This window comes from Diaporthe amygdali (assembly GCF_026229845.1).
Source record: "Diaporthe amygdali strain CAA958 chromosome Unknown NODE_54_length_279735_cov_64_132730, whole genome shotgun sequence".
Taxonomy (NCBI): Eukaryota; Fungi; Ascomycota; class Sordariomycetes; order Diaporthales; family Diaporthaceae; genus Diaporthe; species Diaporthe amygdali.
Window position 1 is genome coordinate 179,634 of NW_026517074.1, and position 21,036 is coordinate 200,669.

The window sequence follows — 21,036 nt, forward strand, 5'->3', positions numbered from 1 at the left end:
ATACTCAACGCCACATATTCGGTGGCTCAACATAGGAATATCCTTAATTTCCAAGCCGGTTTGCGGGGCACCCGGAAGATGCCTGCGAATCCTGGAGCGGTTGACTTTCCACCCACAATGGAACCGGGTAAATTGATCCAATTTAGCCGGTGATCAACAGGTCGCGCATGGGAGGCTGACGAATTGCATAATGAGTTCTGACAATTTAGTAACTAGAGCATCAGATGTGGATAACTGATTCTGTGTAAGAGACGTAGATTGTAATTCGTCCTACCCACCTAATAATGACTTAGCTTGTCTTGTCAAGGCCCCTCGTTCAGACAGAAGTACGGCTGACCAGCTTTACATGGACCGTGGGTCACACCGATCTCTGTGAACACTCAAATAGTAGTTGGTGGGGAATAGCACTTGCAACTCGGCCGGATCCAGATTTATAATATTCACCCGATGGGCCGAGGAAGTGTTCTCTTTCCAGTCGTGTGTGGCGGACATCAGTGGCCTACACTGGCACTGGGCAGAGGCAAGATGAATGGAGGATATCGACCGCCGCAGATTGACCAACAATACCAGGCGACCTTCCTTTCAACTTAGATCCCGACCTTGACGCTTCTGTCTCGGTCATTCGAACCACCGGCAGTCTTGTATAACGGCGAGCTCCGCGGGACGGCTCATTCTCAGTCGTGTCGTTGGGAGATTTGGAAGTGGTTCCATCCTAAGGCAATCTCACCGATGATGGTGACGCACTGCCAGGACTCTGAACGGTCATACTGGACTTTCTTTTATTGGAAGACGACAAATCCATTCTCTGTTTGACTTCAAAGTAGACATGAGCAGCCCATCTAACGTGGCAGACTTAGAGGCTTCGCTGCGCTTTCTCTCACTCATAACAACCACGTGGATTTTGGAGTGCTTTCTCTACAATACTCTGAAGGTTCGACTTCGTGTGACTGAGGATACGGGCGATCAGACTCATCACGAAAACATCGTGTCTGTGCCTAATGAATGGGGTTGTAGTGCAATGAGTTTTGAGATCCACACTTTGAAAGCGACACACTACGGCTTTTTGGCATCTACCAGTCGCATCCCAACAAGACCGGCAGAAGGTAGGCATTGAAGATACGATGTAAAACTCTGTTTTGGTTTACGTGGCGTGCAAAGGCTATAGGTTCGGGACTTTACTGTCCATCAGGCGGCGAGGCTTACGGGTGGAGCTGGAACTGAACGGCAACAGGCCAACATTATGCGGAGACGGAACTTGCGCTATGACTTGCGAGCACAACTGGGCAGATCTAGCACTCCGGGACTATTTTGCTGTTCGATGCTTCATGTTCATTGCAGCGGATATATGGAATGAAATTATTGATGAGGCTGCAGTCAGTGGACCTGGGCAGTGACGAATCCGACCAGAGCAGAGGCCTTCTCAAGTAGTGAATCGAGTCTAATTCTCTTCATCGCAGGGCCGCTTCACAGCGTGAGTTACCTGTTTCGACTGACTAATTCTATTTAAGCGCTTAATCGTGAAAGAAACCTCGTAGGAGATGACTGCCAATTGGATTGGAAGAATCAGCTGGACTGGGATTACTGTATTGGCGGCTTAAATTCGATTAACTGTGCGGTCCTTCGTCGCGACTCACGAATGTTATAGCGAGAATGTGGGGACCCCGTGGGGAAAGACTTTGGAGGTCTAGAAACATCAGACCAATCCCGCCCGACAGATGCTTTGTGACAGGTTTATCACAGCGCATCATGTCTTTAGCGCGAACTGTCGATCGTGATGTTACGTACCTCCACTTTCATGTAACGCAAAATATGTGCGTAGTATGCTGACAGATATCACACTTGTGGTCGCTTTAGCCGACTGGTGCGGTTGGAAGCAAGAACGAAGAGGCTCACATCACAGTTCTGGGCGCTATACCTTGTTTCCGCACCTTGGCTGATCTTAGTACCCGACCTCAAGGCAAGCTATGCACCTGAACAGCGACGGCGACGGCGCGCCCGTGAAGCCCCGTCCTTCTGGTGCCAAGATGATGTATATAAAACTGAATATATAAGAGCGTCTGCTGATAAGTGCTCAGATTGTTCGTTGTGACAGAGGCAACGCTTAGGTTATAATTGCTCTTCTCATCTGGACACCAGAGCATCACTGTTATTTACAAATACCAGTCCCGCTAGATATTACCAACATGACGATGTCCAAGTCTTGGCCGGCAGGAAGTGCCGTTGTCATCATTGCCCAAGCATTGCTGGGTATCATCGCGTCCCTGAGCGGCGTTCAAGCAGACAACCCAATTGTGCAAACTATCTATACGGCAGATCCAGCACCGCTCGTCCACGACGGCCGCGTTTATGTATTCACTGGACACGATGAGGATGGCGCGACAACCTACGACATGCGCGATTGGCGTTTGTTCTCATCCGAGGATATGGTCAATTGGCAACACCACGAGTCACCTATGAACGTACAAACCTTCGCCTGGGCCGCTGCTAATGCATGGGCGGGCCAGGTCATCGAGCGGAACAACAAGTTCTATTACTACGTTCCAGTTACGCGCACCGGGGGTAGTATGGCTATCGGTGTCGGTGTCAGTGATAGCATTACGGGACCCTTTCGAGATGCTATAGGAAGTCCGTTTGTGGAGAACGGGGAAATCGACCCGACAGTCTTTATCGACGATGATGGCCAAGCTTACATGTACTGGGGTAATCCAAACCTCTGGTACGTGAAGCTAAACGAAGACATGGTATCATACAGTGGCGAGGTCACGCAAGTGGAACTCACGACTGCTGGCTTCGGAACGCGAGAAGGCAATCCGAATCGCAACACGACTTTCGAGGAAGGTCCCTGGATTTACAAGCGCGATGGAACATACTATCTTGTTTATGCAGCAAACTGCTGTCCGGAAGACATTCGCTATTCAACAGGTCCTAGTGCCACTGGGCCTTGGACCTATGGTGGCTTGATCATGGAAGCGCAAGGCGCTAGTTTCACCAATCATCCGGGGGTCATTGACTTTGGCGGCACTTCATATTTTTTCTATCACAATGGTGCCTTACCTGGTGGTGGTGGTTTTACACGATCCGTCGCTGTGGAGAGCTTCACCTACAGCTCGAACGGCTCGTTCCCTCTTATTCCAATGACTACGGATGGTCCATCTCAGGTTGGATCCCTCGACCCTTACATACGTCAAGAGGCTGAGACAATGGCTTGGTCCTCTGGTATAGAGACAGAAGTTTGCAGCGAAGGTGGTCTAAATGTGTGCTGGGTTAATGAGGGCGACTACATCAAGGTAGAAGGAGTTGACTTTGGGACTGGCGCTACACTCTATACTGCATCTGTCGCCTCTGCACTGGCGGGGGGTGAGATTGAGTTGCGCCTTGATAGTGTATCGGGCACACTCATAGGCACTTGCTTGGCGTCTAACACCGGAAGCTGGCAATCGTGGGTCACTATTTCGTGCCCCGTGACCGATGCCGTCGGAGTTCATGATTTGTTCCTTGTTTTCCGGGGCGATGGCGCTGATCCACTGTTCAATGTTGACTGGTGGCAATTTTCTAAATAGTTTGAACCTTATACATGAGTCTCGATCCAGCTTAACTGCACTAATGAATATGCATCACTTTTTCCTAAGTCATTTGGTTCAAGTTACCTGGGCCGCTGTGCTTACGGTGGTGCTGCTCTGACTCCGTTGTGAGCACTGGGTGTCGTTGTTGTCATCGTGTTCGTTTGTTAGTGCTACTACTCTGGCTGCTATTCTTCGTGATTGTGCTAATGTCATCTTTTCCTTCCAACACAGTGTCGGACTGCTTGGTAGTAGTAGCGTGCTTGACACGCTCCGTTGCAGTTGGTAGGTATGTTAAGGTCCAGTACGGTTGCTTCGTCGACATAGTGACCGCTGAGTCTCCTCGGCTCGTGCCGCTTCCGCTGCTCAGGTGCATGCTGTGCGGCTCTTCGCGGCCCTCTTCTCCCCCAATCCTCTCTCATCCTTTGAATTGGGACGAGTTCCGAAAAAGGGCTGCATCGCCCCATTTTGGCTCGTCTCTCACACTTGCGAGTTTCAAAATCCCGCTTTCGTGTATCGGGATCTTCATTCGTTTTTTTGATCACCATATGCACTTTTTCAACCTAGAACTTATGCCAGGAAACTGAAATTCTCTCGTGTCTTCCCAAAGAAGGTCTCCCTAGCACTGCGAATGTCGTTCGTCAATGGCAGTCTTCACAGAGACTCGACTTGCTCGTCCTCCACCAATAAACAGAGCTACTGAAGCAAGAACCGAACTGATCGGGCAGATAAATCATCCAAGCAAATATCGATCCAGGACTACACGACTTATTATTGAGGTTTCAGCAAGCAAGTCCTCTACATTTCGGTCAGTCAAGCAGTCCTCTCCGGGCCCGCTTCTTGGCCTCAGTTAGCAGCCTTCGCCTTCTTGCCCTTCTTGCCCTTCTTCTTAGCAGGCCTGTGTAGAGCGCGATTCAGTTATGTTCCTTGTACGATTTGAAATAAAAGAAATGATGAGACTTACTGGCGCTTCTCGAGGTCATCGTCGTCTTCGTCAAGGTCCTCGGCGGCATCGCGAGCCTCGGCGACATCGCGAGCGGCGGCGGCAGCCTTGGCCTTCTTGCCCTTCTTCTTCTTCTTGGCGGGCCTTAGAGAGCAGTGGGTCAGCTTCTAGGACGCGATGGGCTCATCTCACACACAAATCGTTGTCGAAACTCACTGGCGCTTCTCGAGATCATCATCATCCTCGTCGTCCTCCTCAGCGACGTCACGGGCAGCAGCAGCAGCCTTAGCTTTCTTGCCCTTCTTCTTCTTCTTAGCAGGCCTTGTGAATAGATGGTCAGCTACGACTTTGACAACAGGTCCCCTCGTCATGAGGTGGTGTTCGAACTCACTGGCGCTTCTCGAGATCAGCGTCCTCCTCATCATCGTCGTCGTCGTCCTCGGCGACAGCGCGGGCTGCAGCAGCAGCCTTGGCCTTCTTGCCCTTCTTCTTCTTTTTGGCGGGCCTTGTGAGTAGATAGTCAGTTACTCAATCAGGAATAAAGGCCCTCCATCATGAAATAAATAGTGTTCAGACTCACAGACGCTTCTCGAGGTCGACGTCCTCATCGTCCTCATCTTCATCGTCGACGACGTCACGGGCAGCGGTAGCGGCGGCAGCCTTAGCCTTCTTGCCCTTCTTCTTCTTCTTGGCCGGCCTTTACATAGTGTCAGTTCCAAGATTGATAGACCCGTGAGGTCACCCGTCACTTGAATATTGTTGTCCGAGGCTTACTGGCGGCTTTGGAGATCGGTCACATCATCGTCGTCGTCCTCATCGTCTTCCTCATCGATAGCACGGGCAGCGGCCTTGGCCTTCTTTCCCTTCTTGCCTTTCTTTCCCTTGGCCGGGTTCTGTTGCCAGTGGTTAGTCTTCTTCAAGTCCGTTTCTCAAAAGCACGAGATCGGCTTGAACTAACGCGAGCCGCGATTTCGACCTGTAGAGAAAAGGGATTAGTATTGTAAGACCACGCCGCTGTCAGTGATATAAGGACTCACGATCTTTGGTTCCTCCTCAAGAGGTGCCGCCAGGGCAGGAACAGCAAGAGCGGCAACCGCAGCCTGAGGTTATAAAGTCAGCATGGGACCACGAGAGAGAGTTTGTTGAGTCTTACCACAGCCCGTCGAGACACCGAGTTAGTGCTTGGGGCCTGGAAGCCCGAGACAGCCGTCGAGGCTGCCAAAGCCGCAGCAATGACCTGAACGAGGGACGGGGTCTGCATTGTGTTGATGTATAATGGCCCACCAGGGGGTTGAATCTGTCAAAAAATACAAAAGCGGCAAGACTCAGATAAGTGAAAGACAAATCGAATCAGGATAGAAAGGATAGAAAAGAGTGCACAATGAGAAAGGCCAAGACTGATGCCAAGACGTCCGACCTGTCAGTCCTTTATACGCAGGTCCTGGCAAGGTTTGGGAATCACGGAAAGCAGGTTCGTTGTAACCACTTCTGCACGAGTGAGACATCGGCAAAGTTCGTCATCAGGAGAGATCCGCCTCTGGATGAAACCCCCTCGACTAAAACTGCTCAATGTTGGTGAGAATATGCGCGGACGAGCAGCCCATGGGGAGTGAGGCACAACCACATGCACCTCCATCCCAACTCGAGAACCTGGGGGCAGGCTACCGCCCGTGCGGCAGTGGTGTCTGGCCAGGCTCTCCAGGTACTTCGCGCCTGCCTGTGCGTCGAGCCGTCGAGGAGCCTCGCGAGTGGTTTCAGGCAGTGGCATCTCGCATCGATGGATGTTTGAAAGCTTGGCGTGATCGTTTGAGGCTTGGCGTGATTGTTTGAGGCTTGGCGTTTCAATCGTCTGATCGTATTTGGGACGAAAATAAGTCTATTCAGCGGTTGTAATGCGCCAGGTTTCATCGACGTCGTAGTAGGCAGGGAGGGTTGCAGTCCGGGCCGGGCTTCAATGCGGCTCGTAATCGAGTGTTGAATGGCGCGAAGCGCAATTAGTTGCCGATACCCGCACCCTGGGCCTGTGACGGGACAGAGGATGCTGACAGCTCGGCGCCAAGAGGTTGACACTTTCGAATGCCCTGTCAGAATTCAAAAACTACCGAACCGTAGCTTAGTATTGGATCAGTACACCGCAGTTCTTGCAAGTTCTTACCCACCACAACCTTGGATTCCAATTATGATTTTGATATATTTGCAATCACACACTTATTCTGAGCACAAAGATATAAATAAATCAAGCTCATACGATAATGTTGTCGAACAATATGGACTCCGATATGGAGGGGTCTAGTAGTCTTAGAGGGGATTTAGGGTTGCGGTCGGGGGTTTTGCATTCTGACAGATACGTTGGGCACGGGAGCGCGATCAGCATCGTGGACAGTAACGTGAAACGATGCCGTGTGGCGGAGCACAAACTACGCTTGAGTCGGCACTCTGATGGTGCTGTATCTCAACAACGACAGAACATAGACTATATGGCCACGTACGTGTGTTGACGTGTACGTTACGAGGAAGTTATTCATAGACATTATTTCACATGCGGGAACGGCGTCAGTGTGCTTGATCGGAAGATATGGATGCATTCGTAAGCTTCTCTAGCCGACTTAGGACTCAGACGAGAATGGTGGATGATGAGTCGTGGAACAACAGGTTCGTTGACTTGTAGAAAGTCCCTTTGACGCGACAGATAATCAAGGCAAGAAACTAGAAACCCCCTTGAGGGTGGAGATGCTAAAGACGATCCGAGAGACGGCCGAGAAGAACAAGACGATCGTGGCATGCCTCCTGTTTTGCTACTGTTTCCCACGAGGGTGGACGCGCCTCCAACTTAGCGAGGGCAAGGCGGCCTGCTGAGTATTGACATTCTGCATGATCAACGCTCTCAACGATGACAAGAGACAAGCTGTCTCTGCTCGTCTCTGCCAAATTTGACCAAGTCACCTCCTCTGTATACCTCGGCAGGCGTCCCAGACAATATTTCGAGTACATCTTTTTCTATTGGCAATCATACATCTTCAATGTACTTAGGTACAGTTGGACACTTCGAGCAAAACTCCCCCTTGGACAGGTCCCCGTTCATATCACATTTCTCATTGATAAGCGAAAGCGAACCCTCAAAGTCCTTGATCACCGGCCACCCATAAGAATTTTTCCGAGGCGGAAGCATACGATTCATAAGTCTTCAGCCAGAAAGGACGAAACGAGAGCGCAGCCGTCTTATGAGCCGGCTTGCACAGTAGCCATAGCCGTATTGTTTTAACAACGAGCGATTCGCATAAAATTAGTATTGAAATCCAAACTTCTTCGGTGATTTGTAGTTATCCATGCCAGGAAGCTCTCGCTCTCGGGCTATGAATCCCATAGCCTGTCCGAAGCTGAGCATTAGGGCGCCCTGGCTACCCCGTCTACGGTAATGGCAGCCATACATCCACAGTACATAATGAACACAGAGGCTTTTTAGCTGGATGGATAAACATATCTGAAAATTTACGTCGAAGTCATTTCATCTGCCAGCAGACTCTTCTACGGCCGCAGCATAATGTTTTATGAGCAGCGATACATCGTGCCAGAACGGTGGTACTGATGGCATTTGAGCAGCTAGGATTTTGGGCACCAAGCAAAGGCGGCAGTCCTCGATGAGGTGGTGATGTGTGATGATGTGGATTGTTTGGTGGTAAGAAGGAGCTGCAGATTCGATTCGAAGGAAAGTTCTATGATGTACTTGTCATGCAAACGGCCATTGTTCTGCCCGGAACACTGGGATGTAATGAAAATGCAAACCAGTAATGGAACACTGGTCCCCCTCTCCCGATTAGCTTCATTAGCTGCACTGCAGCTCCATGGACAATTTCCCTTCAATTTACTTTGTCGCAGATGTGTAACTTTGTCTGCGCCGGCAGGTTGTATTGGCCACCCTAGCCCTCGAATGGGTGGCTGCCTTACCACAGAGATGATTCAGCCAGTACACGAGCTGAATCTGAGCCAACAGCTTCGTGACTAACCTTGCAAAATTTTTCTGATCCACCCTGACCATAGTCATGACATCTATTGTGAAATGGGCGAAGGCCCTTATCCGACGAAAACCTCTGGCGCCAGTGAACTTCCCATCATCGGGTTACAAGTTGATTCCGGAGTCTCAATTGGTCGAGGAGGAGCATTTTGACACATTCGGCTCAGGAAGATTCTACCCGGTGCGAATCGGCGACGTTTACCATGCCAAATACCAAGTTCTCGGAAAGCTGGGCTTTGGAACAACTTCAACAGTGTGGCTGGCCCGAAACCTTCAGTAGGTCGACCCTGGTCAACAAAGGCACTGCTCTTCAGGAAGAGGGAGCAAAGACAGGTCTAGAGGTAAAATGCTGATGGTGAGTAGAAACCACGGTCATGTAACGTTGAAGGTCTATATCAGCGGAATATCCGCACAGAATGAGTTCACAATTTACCAACAAATCAACGGAGCTAGTATCTCGCATCCCGGGAGAAGACACATACGAACGGCCTTGGACATCTTTACCCTTCCGAACCCCCCGGAGGCAGCCCTTAATTCCCATGTAGAACATCACTGCATCGTGCAGAAGCCCATGTGGGAAAGCTGGAAGGACTTACTGCAACGCAACCCCAGCCATCGCTTCACGGTAGACTTGCTGAAAGCCGGGCTGCAGCATATCTTACTCGGCCTTGACTACTTACACAGGGAGTGCAAGCTCGTCCACACAGACATCAAAGCCGACAATATCCTGCAAGAGATCGCCGACGACGAAATACTGCATAGTTTCACCCGAGAGGAGCTTCGAGCCCCTTCCCCTCGGAAACTCGTCAATGGACATCCCGTGTACAAGTCGCGGCGCTTCGACCTACCTCGCAAGTTCGGTGCAGCAGTACTCAGCGACTTGGGTGCGGCTGAGAGCGGAACTGAAACACACAACCACGATGTGCAACCGAACGTATACAGATCACCGGAGGTAATGCTCGAGGCGGATTGGAGCTACCCTGCGGATATATGGAACGTTGGCTGCATGATTTGGGATCTTTTTGAGGGAGAGCATCTCTTCTGTGGCGACGATCCTGATGGAAATGGATACTCCACCTGCGCGCACCTTGCAGAGGTGGTAAGCTTGCTGGGACCGCCACCCCCCGACTTGCTTGTCCGCGGTATCAGGAGCCGCGAGTTCTTTTCTGAAGACGGTAGTCATAACCTCGGAATTCGGCATCCCAGTGAGTAATTTACTAATAGCACTACCCATACAGGTCAATGGGTACGCGATGGTGACGTTCCCCTCCCTCAAGCAGCCGGATTTGAAAGGAGAGAAAGATTTCTGGAAGGAGTAGAAAAGGAGGACTTCCTGATGTTCATGAGGGGACTGCTTCAGTGGCGTCCAGAAGACAGGAAAACAGCAGAGCAACTTCTTCGGGATCCATGGTTGAACAGTTGAGCAGCGCCGTATTCCGATTCATTCAGGTGCAACGGATTCATATACTTTCTTCGCTCTTGGTCAAACTCATCAACGTTTGCGGATGATTAACACGAGTAACGCGCAGATTATTTCAGCTTTCTCAATTCACAAGCAAATGCTTATACACCAAGCTTTGCTCGTCGAACCAAACCTCCGAGCGCCATGTAATTATCCCCAAGGCTTTCCAATATCAAGGTGAGAAAGCGTTGTAGAAAGACATATAACTTACCCATTCCCACAGAACATGGCCCCCAGATTTGTAGGTTCTTTCCATTTTCCAATCAGCGCCTCAATTCTCCCTTCTTGACTGTACCCGTTCCGTCCCATTAGATAAGACAACTCTGCGTACATCTGGCTCTCTGGATCCTGGCGCTGAGTCGGGGCTCGCAATTCGAGGAAGCATGTGATTCTACTACCTGCTAGCCTATGCCTCAGATACAAAGTCGAAGAAAGTAAGAGGCACAAGATACCTGGGTATTAGGTATTGTGCGGGCCTAGGAAACAGAATCATATATAGATTGTCATTGTTGTGTTAGGTGGTCTCTGTCCGGAGTCATTGGCATGGTCACTGCCCGTATCGTCATTGACTATCGATGTGTTGAGATGGGACCCTTGGGAACGGACAATGTGCAATGTTCAAATGTTAAATGACCATACGTTTCATTTTTCAGTTGACTAGATCACATGACATCTGCTTGCCAACATCTCGGGCCGCCAGGAAAACACACGTACACCCCCCAAGAGAACCTATGAGGCCCGCGGTCACGACAATCTCGCTCGGCGCCCCTATCGTGAGTGGAGCCATACCGGCACAAACTCACCTACTCTCCCAGCAACCTACAACTCAACCTCGCCAGACACAGCCTCCTTCTTCGCCACCCCGGAAGCATCAAAGTTCCTCACAAAGTCATAATAGAACCGCACGAGCTCCATGTGCACATTCATGTCGACGCCCTCGTCGATGGTGTGCGCGCCCGTATTGCCGCCCTGGCGCACGGGCGTCCAGCGGTAGACGTTGGGCGTGAGGCTCAGGTAGTGGCGGGTGTCGGTGTTGCCGGTCATGAGCTCGCCAACAGGGACGACGGTGCCACTGGGGAAGGCGAAGGCGTGCTGGATCGTGCCCGAGAAGACGTCCCACACGGCGTCGCCCGCGGTGGGCGAGATTGGCGCCAAGAGGGTCTTTTGGCTCGACGTCAGGATCAGCGTGCCGTTGTAGTCGACGTCGTACGCCGGCTTCACAGTCTCCAAGCCTCGCTCGAGCGCGTAGCTTGCGTACTCGTCGTCCTTCTCGAATGCCTTGACGGCTAGGTTGTACTTCTTCACGATGGGGCTTATATGCTCGACGATGTTGTGCATGATCTCGCCGATTGAGTTTTGTGGCGCCACGCGGTAGTTGACGCCCGCCTTGATGACCTCGGGCATGGCGTTGATCTTCTGCCCTCCGCTGATGTAGTCCACGGCCTGGCTGGTTTGTAGTCTGAAGTTTGTAGGCCTGTCCTGGGACGCCAGTTCCTTGGCCAGGGTCTTGAGATCGCCCTTCTCCAGCAGCCTCGTGACCTCGGGCTCGGCCTTGGGGCTGTAGCGAGCCTGACAGACGTAGTGGTTGTAGATCGGCGAGTCCTTGATAAGCAGAGGCTCGTATGGATGGGACTCCAGCGCAACCACGGCCTCGCTGATGATACCGATGCCCGTGTGCGGGAATGGAATGGAGCTGTGTCCGCCTTGGACGTGCAGCTCAAGCCAGATATCCACATGGCCCTTCTCGGTGACAGCGGGGAGCGCGTACAGCACGTCGTCGATTTGTTGAAGCCCCATTCCGCCTTCGTCAAGGACGATGGCGAGCGAGTCCTCGCCCCAGACGCTTTTCAGGTGTGCAGCGATGGAGCCCGCGCCCTTGAGTCCGGAACACTCCTCATCAAAGCCAAAGGCCAGCAGGACTGTCCGCTTAGGGGACCAACCCTGGGCCAGGAGAGTTTCAATAGCGGAAAGCAGCGATGTCATGCTGTTCTTGTCATCAGAGGACCCGCGGCCCCAGAGCCAGGTCCCGTCGAAGTATGCATCGAAGGGTGGGTGTGTCCATGTCGAAGCGTCTGCTACCGGGACCACATCCTGGTGCGCAGTGAGCATGAGCGGCTTGAGAGACGGGTCTGAGCCGTGCAGGGTGTAAAGCAGGCCGAATGTGTTGATTTTCTCGCGAGTAAAGTGCTGATGCCTGTAGAGATTGGATGTCAGGGGCTTTTTTCTTCGATTTCTGTTCGTTCTAGAGGGAGACTTACACCAGAGGGAAGGTGTCGGCCAGCACATCATGAAACTCGTAGAAAGGCTTCCATCGTGGATCCTCGTCGAAGGGTCCAAGGTCGTCGTAGCAGATCGAAGGCACTTTGACGAGCGCTGAATGCCTCTCGACCTGCTTCGTCAAGGCTGCCTTGGAGCCGAAGAGCTTCTGGGCCGATTGAAGGCCATCGCCAGAGGGTTCGAGAGGGCTGGGAAGGTCGCACTCGAAGTCTGCAGCACTGTTATCGAGCTCCTGGCCATTGCCCCTGTGCCTAGGAATGGAAGATGCCAGGGCCAGAGGCGCAGTTAAAGCTAGCAAAGAGAAATGCATCTTGCAGGATCAATCGACTGCGATTGAACGGCTAGAAAGGAAAAACCAACGACGACGTAGCTTCTTCACTCGAAGAAGACGATAGCTAGCAGAAAATACCGCCTACCTCGCCATATGTCTCTGTAGCTATGCCGGATGTCTCAAAGCGATGATACCACCGGCCACATGCTCCTAGTACTATCCGGCGATAGGCAACTCGAGGATGCGGAGTGGGGTGCGATTGATAGGGCAGCCCGTAGGCAAGATGGCAGACATAGCCGGCATGGTGTCGACAGGGAGGCCAATTGGATGCCGGCGATGAAGATGGTGCGATCAGAAGACAGTAGCTGGCGGCAGATGGTGTTGGGAGGGAGTCGGTGTCCAAGTGATCGATTATGTGGGAGGGTTGCCGGCTACCGGAGTGGGAGGGGAGGTGGGGGGCGGCGATGTGGGCCGGTGATCGGGATGCAATCGGCAAAGGAGAGAAAAAAAAGGCAGATTGATGGAGGATCGACGTCTGCCCGGCGAAAATTGACTCGCGTGCCACTCTACACATGACAAGTGTGGACGATGCATCCAGAACGCAAAATCCAAGGTGCATGTACCAAGACTCTTTGTCAGCACGTTATCGAGAGAGATGCTGTGACGATGCTGTGATGTCGCGTCAGCCTGAATGATGATGTTGGCGGTGACCCAAAAACCTGGGAGACGGAGTGACAACAAGCATTCCCAAGACTCCCAAGTCAAAACCTTAGCACGGCCAGCTCTTAGCGAGAAGGACTGGGCCGGACCCAAGAGGTTGGACGAACGGGTTAGGTAGGATTTTCAATCTCAAGATTTGGGGTTTGGCAGGTGGTGACAAGGCAACGGTCGCGTCTGTGGGAGGAACCTTTTGGGGGAACCTTGGGGCAAACCTAGGAGGGATCTGACAAGAAAAGAGTCAGTGCTCACGCTCTTGGAGACCATGAAGGCCAGGAAGCTCAGATCCATCCGAAGTTTAATGATTTAATGAACCCAGGCTAACAAATTGACCTTCTTGAACCTGGACCCTGACACCGACTGACTTAGCGACAGACCGACGTCCATCAACGTCCAACTGCACGTCGTCTCATCTAGACGGGAAAGGGGAGGGATTTAGTATTCAGCCTTTTTTGAGCTCTTGTCCCGCTCAATCGCGACGCAATCTCGGGTCGGGGCAGGGTGCCACACTCGCATGCAGGATGATGCACGACGCCATTGAAGCCAGGACGCCCTTGATTAGCCACACGCAACCCTTGCTTGGCCTGGCAGTCTGGTCTGGGACATCCGTACTGTTACTGTTACAATCTGACAGTCTTCGCACGCCAGGCAGACAAGCAGACAAGCTGACGGGCATACCAGCCTGACGGCTTGCAGTCGATTGGCTCATCTTGGAACATTGTCGGAATCCTTCTGCGCTTTTTGCTTGCGTCCCACACACGCAGCCACACGCCACAACCTGCTGCGACCGTGAGGAGAGCTGCATAGTTGCAAAGCTGCAGAGCTCATTGATCAGAAAGGAGGCGCAGATCCGATCGGACCAGACAGACAGTCGCACACAGTCTGACAGTCCGACTGGAAACGTCCAGGGCTGACGGGCTGACGCGCAAAAGCCAACGGCGAGCAAGAGATCAACCCGCATTTCGATCGCCAGCTCCCTGATCCCGTCATAATTTCCAAGAGGCCTCTCTGTCTCGACCCCTCTTAGTGCCCCCGAGGGGTCCCTATCTGGCCTATGCAGCCTACTAGCCGTGCCAGCCTACCAAAAGGGAGGTCCAGGCTAAACGCCAAGCGGCGCATCATTTTGGGTGGACTGGGGGGGAAACTACAGTATATGGCTCGTAATAAGCGCTCGACCGAAGGATCTGCCATCAGTCCCATAGCCCACCAGCCCATGTCCGTCCTATTGTCTTGCATCTAGAACACTGACATCTCTCGCCCGTCATCCTGACTTGGGACTAGCACCAATTTCCTCTCCCAATCCTGCTCGCACACCTGCCCGCACGCAACAAACACGATCTGCTTGCTGCACCTGCTTGCTTGCTGCCTTTGCTTGCATCCCACCAACCAACCAGCCAGCCAGCCAGCCAGCCAGCCAGCCTTTCCCACCTCGGGAACGTTCCTCAATTTCCCTGCTCCCTTTTTTCTGTCTGTCTGTCTTGTCCGTCTGACGGATTGTCACATTGTTCTGATTGTTTGCTTGCGGCCTTCCGACACCTCTTCTTGAATTGAATCGAATTGAAGCTTCACTTTTGCCATGCTCCCTCTCACCCTCACCTCACCCTCACCTCAATGAATCGCCAATGAATATCCTACTACATCAGGCACGACCGACTCCACCTTCCCACGCCCGCTCATTCTTGTGGCAATCCCATTCAACGCCTTCGACCAGTCCAGCCACCCTCTCACCCCCTTCGGTGACTGCCCGCTGCTGATCGTTCTCTTTTTTTTCTCAACTCGGGGGTTTCTGTTCGCCCTGAGCCTTGCTCAAAGATCTCTTCCTCAAAGCGGTGCATTTGTGCCCACTACGCTCGTTTGCCTACCCTACTTCACCTTATCACTACCACCAACAACAACAAGACCAGCCTCGTCGGAAGTGGCCGAGCTCTGAAAATCGCGTGCACCTCACAAAGCCAGCCACTCGCACAGATCGCGCGCGAGTGGCACTGACTGCCGCCTGCTCTCGAGTCTTTGCTCCTCCCGTCTAGTGTGCAACACAGAGTCCAAATGTACCCAGCACTCCAGTCGCCCATAAGCCCTGGCGGTTGGGCCAACGTCAACCGACGCCGCATTTTCTCGTATCCCTCACTGGGCCGCTACTGCTTCGTTGCTTGCTGCCTCACACTGCTCTTTTCCTCTCTCCTCCTCTTTCGCTCCTCCGAGACCGCCACACGCCTTATCCCTCCTTCACTGTCAGACATAACCCCGCCATGGCGGAAACCTGCCACCGACTCCGAGCTGCTCGACATCCTCTCCGACGCCGCCAGTGCAGGGCCACATCCGGTTGACGACATCATTGCAGATGCCCGCCGGGCCCAGGAGGACCTGCTGAAGCAACGGTCTACCGACCTGAGGAGTGCTGCCGCTCGCTACCGTGTTCGAAGGGGCAGGCACCCGCCGCCTGGGTTCGACAAATGGGCCGAGTACGCCCTCAAGCATGATGCCGTCATTGTGGAGAAGTTCTTTGATCGCATCTACCATGACCTCCAGCCATTCTGGGGCCTCGACGCCAAGGAAACTGCGCGCAGGGCTGCCACCGCGGAGCATGTCGTACGTGTGAGGGACGGGAAAGCCATACCCGTCGGCAGTACGGAAGGCAGGGTGCCCTGGTTGCAGCTCTGGACGGATTTGGTCAAGGAAGTCGAGATGTTCTTGCCCGAGGTCGACATGCCCATCAACTACAAGGACGAGAGTCGGATATTGGTGCCCTGGGAGGAGATCAACGACCTGGTCGAGAAGGCAAGGATCTGGAGGAAGGTCATACCAGTCGAGGACGTAGTCAAGGACTACAAGGGACTCTCGTGGATGCACATCGACAAAGAGCTCCATGCTTACCAGCCGCAGTGGATCACCAAAGACTCGCCAAGGTATTGGGACCTGGCCAGAGTCACCTGCTCGCCAGACTCCCCAAGTCGCAATGTCAGCGCACTGACCGACTTCTCGTGGCCGCCTGCGTTCCCCGAGGACTGGGACCCGGAGTACAGCGAGAATGGCTACGTCAAGAACTTCACTGCCGCCTCCGATCCCTGCCTTCAGCCTCACCTACGCGCACTGCACGGCACATTCATCGAGCCGCTCAGCCTCTCCACGACCAAGGAACTCATCCCCCTCTTCGGCGGAAGCAAACTGCCTATGAACAATGAGATCCTCATCCCAGGCGCCATGTACCTCACAGAAGACCCCTTCTACTCCGGCGGCGCATCCCATGGCCCGACCTGGGACCAGAAAACAACGAGCATTTCTTGGCGTGGTGTCGCAAGCGGAGGCCGGCACAAGGAGAGCAACTGGATGCACTTCCAGCGCCTGCGACTCATCGAGATGCTCAACGGCACCACCGTGTCCAACCTCGAGCGAAACGGGGCAAGAGCCATGACGTTCGACATGCCCCCGCTTCACCAGTACGACTTCCCCCGCCGGCGCGAGGGAACGATGGGCCAGTGGCTGTCGGAGCACGCAGATGCGGGATTCAACCACCTCATCTGCTTCCCGCGGGACTCTAACTGCACGTACCTAGCGCCCTACTTCCACGAGGTCGAGTCCAAACCCATGGCCGAGCAGTACGTCAACAAGTTCATGCCCGATGTCGACGGCAACTCTTTCAGCGCTCGCTACCGCGGCCTGCTGCTCAGCAGCTCCCTGCCCATCAAGAGCACTGTCTACGCCGAGTGGCATGACGACCGCCTCCAGCCGTGGCTGCACTTTGTGCCCATGGACAATACGCTGCAGGACCTGTACGGCATTATCGACTACTTCACGCGCGACGAGAAGGGCGACGCCGCCGCGAGGATGATTGCCGAGACGGGCAAGAGCTGGAGCGAGATGGTGCTGAGGAGGGACGACATGCTGCTGTATGTGTGGAGGCTGTTGCTCGAATTTGCCCGGGTCTGCGATGAGAATCGAGATCGGCTGGGCTGGGTGGATGACCTGATTGGAGATAGGAACCACTAAGCGAGAGAGCGAGATGGTTCCTGGCGTACTGGGGAGATTTGACCTTTAACGTTCTATTTGTTGCTTCTTCTTTCTTCTTCTATTTCCCCTCCTTTGGTGCAGAGGCATAAAGCATGGATACCAGTTGGAAAACCCTTCATCGGCAGTGGAGTCGGGGCGTTTTTGAGAGAGGTGCGCGCGCTGAAATTTCTTTCTCGATACCTGCTGAGCGGCGACAGCCGCCACACTAAATGCATGATGTATATATGAAATTGGATCACGATCTTGGGATACGACAAGCAGAAGGGCTTTGCTACGGCTCTTTCTTGCTGCTCATCACGAAAGGGGTATGAAGGGCAGAACGTATTGCCTGTGTTGGGGGTGAATGGCAGCCCTTGCTTCTCATGGGTGGTCCTCCTCGCTCGAGAAAAGGATGCGAGCGGATGTCTTGTTTGGAGAACCTACTGACCTAATAATGATAATACCCAAACATGAACTCATCCTGGTCTCTACTTCTTGGCGTGCTGTTCCCGAGTTGCTGGTCACTGACTTGTGCCAAACCCGTGCCTACTTTATACCCAGCGCAGACGAACCAGGCCAGCTGCACTGAGTCCTCCGTCTCTCGCTTGGCCACCCGTACATACAAGATAACGCTCTTGACCCTTCTATTCGGCCACCCGATTCACGGCAACGCTCTGGGGGATAATGGCAACGCAAAAAGCTTTAACTCAGCCGCGCCACGGTCTCGACAAGCCCGTCCATGCTCTCCAAGTATGCGTCGTTCTCGCGCCTCACGACCTCCTGGTCCTCGTTGATGTCGTCCGTCCAGCGGTACACATACACGGTCTTCATGCCCACCGCCTTGGCGCCGCGGGTATCATATCTATATAAATCGTCAGCTGAGCACTCGATCTCACCCTGCTCTCAACTCCTCTCTGTAACCACACTCGGATGGGGGGGGGGGGGAGATGCAGCAGTGCAGTTCACACACACATTCTATGAGCAGCAGCAGCAGAAGCAGCAGCAGAAGCAACTATCAAAATGAAAATAAAAATGAAATAAAATAAAAAGTTTAAAAAAAAACTCACGCGTGAGCAGCAACCATAACGCACTCCCCCGCCTCGCACCGCAACAGCTCCAACGCGCGGCGGTAGCTCTCCGCCGCGGGCTTGTACACGCCCAGCAACTCGCTGGACAGCAAGATGTCGAAGCGCAGCCCAGACGAGCGGCACAGGTCCAGCTGCAGGCGCGCGGTGCCGTTGGCGTGTACGATGACATCCACCCCTTTCCCGCCCCGCGCTCCCCAGGCCCGCAGCCCCTCCAGCGCGCCCGCGACGTCCGGCCACGCGGGCTGGGCGTGCCACGCGGCGATGGCGGCGTCGACTGCTTCCGGCGTGAAGGCGGCCTGGACGTCGGGCGGGGACTTGGCGAGCAGGGCGGAGAGGGTCGTGCGGTGCGAGACGTCGATGTCCTCTGTTGGGAGGCCAGCGGCCAGGCGGGCCGCATTGTGGTCGAAGTAGGCTTGCCGCCAGGCGAGGGCGAGTTGGGAGCGGGTGGGTTCCGGGAGGGATGGGGGGAGCGAGGCGGTTATGGGGGTGTGCCAGTCTAGGCAGGTGCCCATGAAGTCGAAGAGGATTGCTTTGATTGGCATTTTTGCTGTGATTATGGATGTGGATTTGTTTTAATTCTTATTTCAGTATCAGGATTGTTGATATTCAAGCTGCGTGTAAGTGAAGGCAGCTGTCTTTATATGCGATGATGCTGGTGGCGTCTGTACGCCCTTCTGTCACTACGCCTTTCTACTTACACTCGCTGGGATCTGTCTCTTCTGTAAATTATCAATTGAAGCATTGGGAGTTTATGCCAGTCCATCAACAACGTTTTGCGCGTATATGGAACTGTATGAACACTACAATATGGAAGGGAACCAAAGCCGTGTCATACGACGATGGGGACAATGAGAGGAAACATCTGCAAGGCATGAGACTAGCATCATTTCAGAGAAGGAACAGCAATGAGGTTATATGTAATAAGTTCATCCATGAAACATTCTGTACAATTCTCATCACCGACCTGTAGTTCTTAGTTCGGAATGGATTCCCTACCTGATGCATGTTCAGACAGTAGTTAGGAGGTTGTTGACTCTTGCAGTCCTGAGTGCAAGTCTTGGGTGCCAGCTGGTGGCAGCTGCCATTGGTTCAGAGCTTCACCCTTCCTTGGCGAACCCCACAGTAACACCTTTCTGCCGTGAAAACAAGGCATGAAGTAGTGGGTCCCTCAGCCAATCAGCTCGGTTCCCACCGAAACCACAAATCTCGAATTTGCCTTGATGAAATTTCTCCGTCTTGATCGCAGCAGGTAAGCTCTCTTGACGACGACAACCACAATCCGACAACCAACAAGCCCAGCTGTTGTGTGCAATCCATCAAAATGGTGTGTAGCAGTGATCTCCCCTTCATGGGGATCTATCCTGTCGACGTCAATTGAGTCAGGACATTGTCACTGACCCTTTGATTTCTCATACAGGCGATCAAGCACAACCAGACCATTGTCAAGAACCGTTAGTTTTCGCCTTCATCTTTTCTGTCCTTGATCATTCTTCGATTGCAAAAGCAGTCAAGGCTACGTCCTCTGGACGCCATCAATGCTGACTGCCTCTATCTAGACTTCCGCAAGGATTGGCAACGTCGGGTCCGAACCCACTTCGACCAGGTACGCTCCCCATGAACACAGATTCCAGCACCCAGCGATGGACGACAGGCGTACAAAATACGACCTGCTCCACTACCCGATCGCATCGCGACCATGTTCGAACTCGATCTGACAAATGAACCAAATATAGCCCGGCAAGAAGGTCTCCCGCAGGAATGCCCGTCAGGCCAAGGCTGCCGCCGTCGCTCCCCGTCCCATCGACAAGCTGCGACCCGTTGTCCGATGCCCTACCATCAAGTACAACCGCCGTGTCCGTGCCGGCCGTGGTTTCACCCTGGCTGAGCTGAAGGTAAATATTTTGTTCCCATATTCTGGAAGCACGACCGAAAGCCCTGCGAGCCGTATCCTTAGCGATTAGTCTACGATATGCGCAAGCCGTGGCGGGTTGCTTGATCGGTCAAAGGTTCTAACAAGGCTCTTTAGGCCGCTGGCATCTCCCGACAGTATGCCCCTACCATCGGTATCTCTGTCGATGCTCGTCGCCAGAACGTCTCCGAGGAGTCCCTGGCCACCAACGTCCAGCGCCTCAAGGCTTACACTGAGCGCCTGATCCTCTTCCCCAAGAAGAGCAACAAGCCCAAGAAGGGCGACTCTTCCAAGGAGGAGCTCAAGGCTGTCTCTTCCGCCGTCCCCGTCACCTCCGCCGCCTTCCCTATCATTCACGCCGACACCTCCATCAAGGCGATCAAGAAGTCCGACTTCCCCGCCCCCATCGAGGGTGGTGCTTACCGCAAGCTGCGCGACGAGCGTGCCAACAAGCGCAACGCTGGTGCCCGCGAGAAGCGCGCCAGGGAGGCTGCCGAGGCCGAGGCCGACAAGAAGAAATAAGCGAACAAACCCTCGCTTTTTGTCTTGGATGGTGTTCAGGCGGTTTGAACAGGTTTTTACACAACTGGTACTCTGTCTCTGGTCTTTCGGTTGGTATGGGTCTATGCGTCAAGGTTGCATTGCTGCTACGGGAGAGGATTGGTCATGATACAAAAGCTCATAACTGGATCCATGATGGAAATGGGACCCGGAAAATAAAAGAAGTGATCCTCGGCTTCGAGAGAAGCCCCCCAGATACCAGAGCCCAAACAGTAGTTCAACGTAAAGACACATTCGAGACACGCAAGA

General features: G+C 53.3%; 7 protein-coding genes across 7 annotated transcripts; 4 read left to right on the plus strand and 3 right to left on the minus strand.

Moving 5' to 3' along the window:
- Nucleotides 1-2,183: 2,183 nt before the first annotated feature.
- Nucleotides 2,184-3,560, plus strand: J7T55_001325 (uncharacterized protein; the record flags this gene model as incomplete). The annotated part of the gene is made up of 1 exon (XM_053135385.1): nt 2,184-3,560. One exon carries the CDS (start codon nt 2,184-2,186, stop codon nt 3,558-3,560), a length of 1,377 nt encoding a protein of 458 aa, XP_052986964.1.
- Nucleotides 3,561-4,406: 846 nt separating this feature from the next.
- On the minus strand, nt 4,407-5,764 carry J7T55_001326 (uncharacterized protein; the record flags this gene model as incomplete). Its single annotated transcript, XM_053135386.1, has 9 exons — nt 4,407-4,458; nt 4,525-4,647; nt 4,720-4,824; nt 4,895-5,008; nt 5,084-5,200; nt 5,278-5,396; nt 5,462-5,479; nt 5,541-5,603; nt 5,657-5,764. The coding sequence occupies 9 exons, from the start codon at nt 5,762-5,764 to the stop codon at nt 4,407-4,409; spliced, it is 819 nt and encodes a 272-aa protein (XP_052986965.1).
- Nucleotides 5,765-8,543: 2,779 nt separating this feature from the next.
- On the plus strand, nt 8,544-9,834 carry J7T55_001327 (uncharacterized protein; the record flags this gene model as incomplete). Its single annotated transcript, XM_053135387.1, has 3 exons — nt 8,544-8,791; nt 9,200-9,614; nt 9,754-9,834. The coding sequence occupies 3 exons, from the start codon at nt 8,544-8,546 to the stop codon at nt 9,832-9,834; spliced, it is 744 nt and encodes a 247-aa protein (XP_052986966.1).
- A 962-nt stretch (nt 9,835-10,796) lies between these two features.
- On the minus strand, nt 10,797-12,564 carry J7T55_001328 (uncharacterized protein; the record flags this gene model as incomplete). Its single annotated transcript, XM_053135388.1, has 2 exons — nt 10,797-12,171; nt 12,236-12,564. 2 exons carry the CDS (start codon nt 12,562-12,564, stop codon nt 10,797-10,799), a joined length of 1,704 nt encoding a protein of 567 aa, XP_052986967.1.
- A 2,724-nt stretch (nt 12,565-15,288) lies between these two features.
- On the plus strand, nt 15,289-17,229 carry J7T55_001329 (capsular associated protein; the record flags this gene model as incomplete). The annotated part of the gene is made up of 1 exon (XM_053135389.1): nt 15,289-17,229. One exon carries the CDS (start codon nt 15,289-15,291, stop codon nt 17,227-17,229), a length of 1,941 nt encoding a protein of 646 aa, XP_052986968.1.
- Nucleotides 17,230-17,931: 702 nt separating this feature from the next.
- On the minus strand, nt 17,932-18,859 carry J7T55_001330 (uncharacterized protein; the record flags this gene model as incomplete). Its single annotated transcript, XM_053135391.1, has 2 exons — nt 17,932-18,091; nt 18,297-18,859. The coding sequence occupies 2 exons, from the start codon at nt 18,857-18,859 to the stop codon at nt 17,932-17,934; spliced, it is 723 nt and encodes a 240-aa protein (XP_052986969.1).
- A 779-nt stretch (nt 18,860-19,638) lies between these two features.
- Nucleotides 19,639-20,748, plus strand: J7T55_001331 (uncharacterized protein; the record flags this gene model as incomplete). The annotated part of the gene is made up of 5 exons (XM_053135392.1): nt 19,639-19,641; nt 19,735-19,768; nt 19,874-19,920; nt 20,051-20,209; nt 20,344-20,748. The coding sequence occupies 5 exons, from the start codon at nt 19,639-19,641 to the stop codon at nt 20,746-20,748; spliced, it is 648 nt and encodes a 215-aa protein (XP_052986970.1).
- Between the last annotated feature and the right edge of the window lie 288 nt (nt 20,749-21,036).